Source organism: Misgurnus anguillicaudatus, chromosome 4 (assembly GCF_027580225.2).
Source record: "Misgurnus anguillicaudatus chromosome 4, ASM2758022v2, whole genome shotgun sequence".
Taxonomy (NCBI): domain Eukaryota; kingdom Metazoa; phylum Chordata; class Actinopteri; order Cypriniformes; family Cobitidae; genus Misgurnus; species Misgurnus anguillicaudatus.
Genome location: NC_073340.2, coordinates 20,287,417 through 20,295,377, shown reverse-complemented (window position 1 = coordinate 20,295,377; position 7,961 = coordinate 20,287,417). Strand labels below are relative to the sequence as shown.

At 37.5% G+C, this 7,961-nt stretch overlaps 1 protein-coding gene across 1 annotated transcript; it reads right to left on the bottom strand.

Moving 5' to 3' along the window:
- Window positions 1-539: 539 nt before the first annotated feature.
- Window positions 540-5,060, bottom strand: bambia (BMP and activin membrane-bound inhibitor (Xenopus laevis) homolog a). Its single transcript, XM_055176643.2, has 3 exons — window positions 4,594-5,060; window positions 2,762-3,043; window positions 540-1,478 (listed from the first exon to the last, which is right to left on the bottom strand). The coding sequence occupies exons 1-3, from the start codon at window positions 4,667-4,669 to the stop codon at window positions 1,051-1,053; spliced, it is 786 nt and encodes a 261-aa protein (XP_055032618.1). The 5' UTR covers window positions 4,670-5,060; the 3' UTR covers window positions 540-1,050.
- Between the last annotated feature and the right edge of the window lie 2,901 nt (window positions 5,061-7,961).

Sequence of the window (7,961 nt, the reverse complement as noted above, 5' to 3'; positions counted from 1 at the left end):
AAGAATAAACAGGATCATGTAAGCTTATGCCATGCACATCTACTGCAATGAACTAAACTAGCTGGAATGTTAGCCATCGCTGCTGGTAACGTCACAGTCATAAGAACAGTTAGTGTGTAGAGCTGCTAGCCTATTTTCAAAGCAGGTCAAAACGTTTCACAGTTCTCAAATCTGTCTGTGATTTGTGGATTGTAAAGTCAAGCCAGAATACATACAAGGGAATTACTGTGTTCTTTGAGCGTAGGCAAAAGGACTCTGAACTCACAGCTTACTGACATTCCCTCACTTACTAAATAAATACTCGCTCTACCTCCAGTATTAGTCCCAAGAGAAGGACGAGAGAGCCAGAGACATGTAATGTGTCCCTTTTGGAAGGGTTTCAAAGATGACGCAGGGCACTGCTTTAGAACAAGGCCCCTGTGTCAATTTTCCTGCTACTGGCCAAACTTCATCAGTCAAAGACAAATACTAACATAGAGCTAAAAAACACAATTACACCAATCCTCGAAATGAATGAAATCAAAAGTAGAGGCGTGCGATCTGTTTAAGTCAACACTGGATTTTTATTCATACAATTTGACTAAAACAAACAGTCCATACTTGTACCCTGGTGTCAGTGTAAAATTCTTCTTCAAAAAAAAGTTGCTTCGAACGCAACTATCCAACCATTCATACCCTACCCTCTCATGTACCCATCGACATCTCGTCGGTGTTGTACAAATGTGCAAAATAAGACCGTCTTGACGAATCCTTCAGTCTTCAGTGTCAGTTCAGGATCCACAGGACATAGCTTCAGAGGGGCGGGGTTTAAAGTTCTTCCATTTCACCTCAGCCCCACAGCCACTTTAATTCAAGTAAAGTGCTTTTGAGAAACACAAACATTTGTGTCCTTGAAATTTCTTCGCTCTCCGTGTCAAGAAAAGGAGACAATAAAATAAAACATGGAGAGAGAAAATAATAAAATTACGTCAGGAAACTTTACACAGTTACTTAGGCCCCGCCTACTATAAGCAGGCAGGTGTGTGTCCCAATTGAGAAAGGTCCAAGTAGTCATACAAACTCCATCTTGCCGTGCCCCGTGTACATCCCCCAGTGAACCAAAGATAGGAGCCGTTCGCCTCCTGTTCCTCCTCTGGCACACAACTCTGTCTGCCGCAACTTATCGCAACCTATGCAGCAGTTCTCATGTCCTGTTACAGGCACCATGCACTCCAAGTCCAGCTTGGCCACATGGCCTTTTTTGGCATGGTGGTGTCCATGGAAACTGTAGTGAAGCCGAGACAGCATCTGTTGGCGCTGGGCCTGGAGACGCTTGTTCTCACTACGAAGCATTCGCAATGCCAGCATAATCAGCAGAACCAGGATAAGGCCGCCCGCTATGGGGACTGCTATCACCGCCGCCCGGAACCACACCTCTTTAGCTGAGGCTAACTCCTGCACCCTTGTGATCAGGTTTTGATTGGAGCTGTGGTATCGGTCTAGAAGAGAGAGAATAGGAAAGAAAAAAAGTGAGATTCAGAAACACATAAATGTAGAAAACACTGGATGCAATAGAAATGGCGATGAGGAATAACTGTGTTAAATTAAACGCTAAGGTGTTTAATGCGTTCACTCTCGTTTACAATATTGCCATGCACCTTCTTTTATTACTGGGGATTATGTTTACGCGCTTCAGTCTGTCAAAGGATGCTGTGAGAAGCACATTCCAGCACAGTGGGAACATTTCATGATCCACATGCAATAAAAATGATGTGATCCGAATCCAAGTGCTAAAAGGTAAACTGCCAGCTACCCACAACCTCTACACTGGAAACCATTAAATATCAGCCTGCAGTTTGGAGCCATAAGACTGCAAGTCAATGTGTGCCTAATACAAAAGCATTCACATTATGGTCCATGTTTACACAGAGTACAAGATTTAAGTGTATCAGTAGTAAACATTTATGGATTTGGCAGATGATTGTATCTAAAGCGACTTACAGTACATTAAAACATATAGTTTTCAACAGTATACGTGTTCCCTGAGAATCCAACCCACAACTTTTTGCACAGCTAACACAATTCTTTACAAGATGAGCTACAGGAACATTATGATTACATAAAAACAATACACAGGCATTGCTTTGTGTCATTACCATATCCAATGCCACACATTATGTGCAAAGTTAGAAATGTATCATCTAAACCAGTGGTTCTCAATTCCACTCCTCGCCCCCCCCCCTCCCAGAACATTTTAGATGTCTCCATATATAAAAACACCTGATTATTAGCTTGTAAGTGTGTTAATTAAGGAGCCTGACGAGTGAAATCAGGTGTTTTATATAAGGAGACATCTAAAACCATCTAAATGGTTTCTATAATTGGTAAACTGGTAAAGCATTGCATTAACAGCGCCAAAGGTTGTGGGTCTGAATCCAAGGGAACACACATACTAATAAAAATGTATCCATTGTAAGGCACTTTAAAATAAAGCATCTCCCAAATGCATAAATGTGAATGTAAGCTGTAAAACAAACAGCTAAGCCAATATACAATAGTCAAATCTTTCTAGTCACTGTAAAAAATAAAAGTTGGTTCAACTTAAAAAGTAAGTTATCTGGTTGACTTAAAATTTTAAGTTTATTCAACTTAAAAACAGTTGACAACAATTTTTACACTTTTAAAAAATAAACTAATATTTTAAGTTGAATAACTAAAAACTTGAAGGCAACAAATTGTTTTACGCTTTCGTTTACACAGTCATGTGTGTTATTCATCTCACCTGTGGAATCACCTCGAGGATGCGCGAGGTCATGCAGACCTCTGTAGTTACACATGTCGTCATGACAACACTCTACGGGAGAGGCACTTATGCCGGAAATGTCCAAGCTCTTGCTGGCGCACATGTCCGCAGAGTTTAAAAGTGGATCCAAACATCCGTGTGTTAGAGGTGAGTTCGTGTTAAGCGGGTCCAGGACCTTAGTGAAACACGCGTTCAGCTCAGATTTACACATGTATCCAGTGGCAACGCAGTGCGGGGCGTCACAGTAACACCTGATTTCTCCTGAAAAGAATTAACAGAATATTAGTTATTGTCAGCTTTAGAAGAGTTTGGCATTCAATGAGGATTTAGCAGGATGACAGATAAACTTAAAAGTCCCATTTAGGCTAAAATAAAAGTATTTGTGTTCAGCTGAATTGTAAGCATTGCGTTTGCTTGGATAAAACCGTCTGTCAAATGCATAAATGTAATTCAAAAACATCGGTTTAACAAACAATTGGCTCTCAGGAAACACATTCATCACAACTTTGTAAATATTCTTGACACTCACATCGTAGATTACGACCAACAACTGTCAGTAGCGTAAAATATGCTCACATGAGAATTTATGAACGTCCTTGCACACTAATTTATAACTTTATTAGAAAATAAATATTTAGCCTGTGCAAGATACTGAACGCAAAGACATTTCGGATATGAAGGGGGAAACTATTCATATTTTGACAGACAAACATGGGACTGTGAGAATGTCTGTGTCAGGACACTAATATGTTGCAATTTCTGTAACTATGTCATGACTCTTCGTGCAAATGGATCAGTTTAGTCTGTCTTATAAAACAGGGACCGTGTAGCTTATAATTAATGGTTTGTTTGCCAAAGTCAATTTCTTTCAACCCAAATGGAAACTCGTAAAGGGGGTGAGAGCAGGACTCATTTTCAGTTAGCACGCGAGCTCACTTGTGGTCAAACCTGGCAGTAAATCGGAGGATAACCAAAGTGTCACCCCAAAGGACCATAGTCCAATAATTGCACATTTTCACCAGCTTCTGTGTGCAAACAAACGAGACGGTTTAAATGGTGTTTCATGTTGTTCACTTTTTAAATACGGGTTGTCTTAAAAAGAATGCCAAACAAACGCTTTTCAATAAGCGGTTAATCAATTTTTTTTTACTTTTGCCCACGCCAAACTAACTAGACTTGAAACACAACACAAACACACAACATATTAAGATAAGCAAACATATGGCCTTTATGTAGTTTTAAGCTTGTGTCGTGAATCCTAGGCTGGATGTCATCTTTTTAGTGTGAACTATTGACAATGAGCAATTGCAATTTTTGGTATCAGTATCTTTATTTTAATTTAATTTATTTGGTTAAGTTGAGCATGCATAGTCATGCACAGCCCTAAACGGAGTCATGTTGGTTATGTTGCTTTCTAACCTTTTTTTTTTACATTTAATGTAGTAAATACAACCTTTCTACCTTTAATTAAAGGCTATATTACTGGAAAATGGACGGCCCATGAAAGAGCAAACAGTATAGTAAGAGTTAACTTAACTTTCATGTGCTTGTTTAAACAAACATATAATTTGAATTTAGTGTTACTATAAGATACTACAAACTACGCTTTAAACGTCAAAATGTTTTGTCTACATCAAAAGGGCAAGTAGCCAACACTTAAGTGTTAAGAAAATCATTAACATTTGAAGAGTCTCTGAGAGCTTCAGTCTTGCATTTTAAGTGCATCCTTTAAGTATCACAGCTTAAAAATTGTTAGTGTTAAATCTCGCGCTTATAAAAAAACAACTAACGTTATATAAAACTCGTGTTACCTTTCGTAAGAAGAACAGCCATCGCACAAAGTTCCAGCTGAAACCAGAGAGAAACAAAGCTGGAATGGCGATCCATTTACAGCTTCTTTTCCTTTAAACCCTGTGGCAAGACCCTCCGAATGATTTGAGGACTCGGTTACATATGTCCTACATTGATCACTGCATTCCTGTGGATCTGTGATCTGCGTTGTATCCGAAAACACACGGGCACAGGAAGCTTGCGTCCCGATCCATGGGCATCAGAGAAAAACTTTTAAAATCCGAAAAACACTACCGCAAGTGCAAAACCATTCCTTGTGCGTAACCAAACCTATCCGCCACGCGAACCTCGAATACGTATAAAAATAACCGTTTTGAATAAAGTTATACAAATTCAAAAGAAACGAGGTTTCGACGACAACCCTTGGTCAGGGAGCAGCGGATCACTTGTGGTCGAAGAAATTTCACTGGATCGGTTTTGGGTCTCGGCCCTCGCCACGCCTCCTAGGCGGTTCATTGGACAGCAGCTGTGTTTAATTTGCATATACCGTCCTATTGGCATTGGCATTGGTTCACGCGGCGGTCATACAATTAATCTTCCCGCCCACAGATGCCAAGACAGAATCGCACGACGGAGCAGGTAAGGTAAGACAACCGGTAAAGGAAATACAATAATAACATATTGCTTATGAATATTAGTTAAAACTGTTGTATTATGAATTCAGTAGCATTGTTATATTATTTTAATTAGCTTTTTATATGCTAATAACAACATAAGGTTTTAAGATCATAGCCTTAAATGACCAATAGGATAGATTTTAGATTTTTTTTAATGTACTTAAATCAGCACTATGTTTTAGTGTTTTGCCAGTCATTCAGTAGCTGATATGACAGTATTTCTCAGGCTGCTGAAGGTGGAAACTGCAGGCTTGCAGTTGAGAGTGGATGTAGGCGGGTCGGTTAGAGAAATTAGCAATCCAAAGAGGCACATGGCGCCAGTGAGACGACACAGACAGACAGTGACACTCAATTACCCCCCAGACAATCCCATGCAAAACACACAGAGCACAACGATCGATATCTCAACTGCCCTACCCGCCCTAATGTGTTGAGCACTCAGTCAGGGCATGTGCTTTACAATTCAAGGTATTTTGGATAACCTTGACCATAAACAAACAAACAAACAAACACTCTATTAAAAAGTAGGCCTACTGGCGTGGATCGATGTAATGCCGGAAAAAGTCTTGTTAATAAATATTTTTGTATAGGATTTAGATTTTTTCCTCTCACCTTGAAATTGTATTAAAATAATTTTGTCCTAAAGGTTTTACTAAAATTTCCATCAAAATATATATGACTCTGTCTAAAGTCCCATAATGTAATTATCATACTAATTCAGTCAATAAAGATTGTGGATTCACTGATAAAGAATGTTGTTTACATAATATAAGATCATTTTATGTAACAAGATATCGTAAACGAATCCTTTTTAGCAGCGTTTTCAAATATTATTTCATTATTGTTTAATTGGATACAACAAAATTAAGATAATTAGATAATTCCTAAAAAATGATGTTTAATAATATTTAGAAAAAGCGGACGTTTAAACAAAACATTTAATAATATATATTTATTGTACTATTTATGCTCGGAATTTAGGGAAAATGTGGTTTATGGTATCTCACAGGAGATAGGGAAGTGTTTGATGATGACAGAGACAGACTGAGAGACGCTCACATCTGATAGACGGCCATCGATTCAGTGTCAAAGGCTAAAGAGAAGCGATTCCGCTTCAGGGGACACATTCAGAAATTACCGGATTGACAGCAATTATCCTAATTGTTGGTAATTTCACAGAGGCGCCAGTTCAAACCCAGTCCTTCAGATGGTGAGATTCACACCTTCACAGACTAATCCAAGCTTCTGCTGAATATCAAAACATAAACGTTTACATGCAACAGTGAATTATTTGGGAAAACGTTGCGACATATAGGCTCGCTTTAAATCATTCTTATTGGAATCACCTCTAACTAATTTAAGTTCAATAGTAGCTGTTCAGCATATTAAAGTGAAATCACAATTATTACTTTTTTTGACTGCTGTGTATAACAGTGAAATGAATGAGGAATACGAAAGACAATTATGATATTGGTTTACTAAAAGTGCTCACGTGTTAAGAATTACCCAGATAAACAAATTTCGGAATAAGTGTTTTAAAAAATTAGCATTAACATTCTTATTTTAGAGGAAACAGAAAATAGCGAAATAGAGAAAATTGCATTAATGAGGTCTGTTTGTAGCAAAATAAGATTAAGATAAATCAGTTAAAATTATTTTATGTTGCTGGTGTAGGGAAATTGGCTCTTCAAAAAAATAAAATAATAGCCCAATAATTTTAAATGATCAAGTGCTGCCATCTGGTGGCCATGAGTGCAAACCGTTTGAGTTCGTGCAGTAGGCTCATTACCTGGCTCATTTGTTTTCAATTTGCAACATAATGGGAAGAGAAGGCCGTTGTAGTGTGTTAATAGAAAGAAAAAAACAAACAAACCTATCTATACATCAGTGTGATCTTTTAATACAGTGGATCTCAACCGTTTTAACTTCTTTAAAGGGAAGATCATCTTAAAATTTATGCTGGATTTTTCAGTAGGATCTTGAAACTCTTTAGTGGGCCTTTGCCCCCTGGTTTAGAAATACTGCTTTTTAGAGATGAAAGAGTGGGCTTCTGGTGTGAGGCGAATGGCCTTAAATGATTTAGCAGTGACAAGCGGGAGCAAGAATTAATATGAATGAATTTATCACGATTAGACATTTAATAGATATAAATCACGTCTATTCAAGTCCTGCAAATTGAGGAGTTAGATACTATTACATTTAATTTATTGATTTATAAACAATAAATGCTTAATTTAAATGGCATTTTCAAAGTTCTGAATTAATCTAAAAAAAATAGTAAAAAGTAGCCTAGCAATACAATAAATTGTTTTTCTGGAGTGTCAGGTTTCCATCATTTTATCAGGTTAAAAAAAGTATTCAATGTATTAAAAATATACTTAAATACCTGTAAGTACATTTGTATTACATTATTATTTTTAGTGCTAAATAAAAATGTAAGTCTAGTTTTACTTTAGTAGTACATCAGTCAGTGCACATGAAAAAGTATAGGCTACTAAATAAATACCTAGTGTATTGAAATAAATGGTAAAATAAATGGTGTCTCAAAATAACACAGTTGAGGGGCTGTTCCAGACAGGGCTTAATTCCAGTCCCAGACTAACTTAAATGTTAGTGTTGTCTTGATCGTAAACAACTTGCTCTAAGATATCTTATAATATATCAGTACGAGTATTGTGTCTCAAGATGCACACCAGTAATGTTTTTAAAAA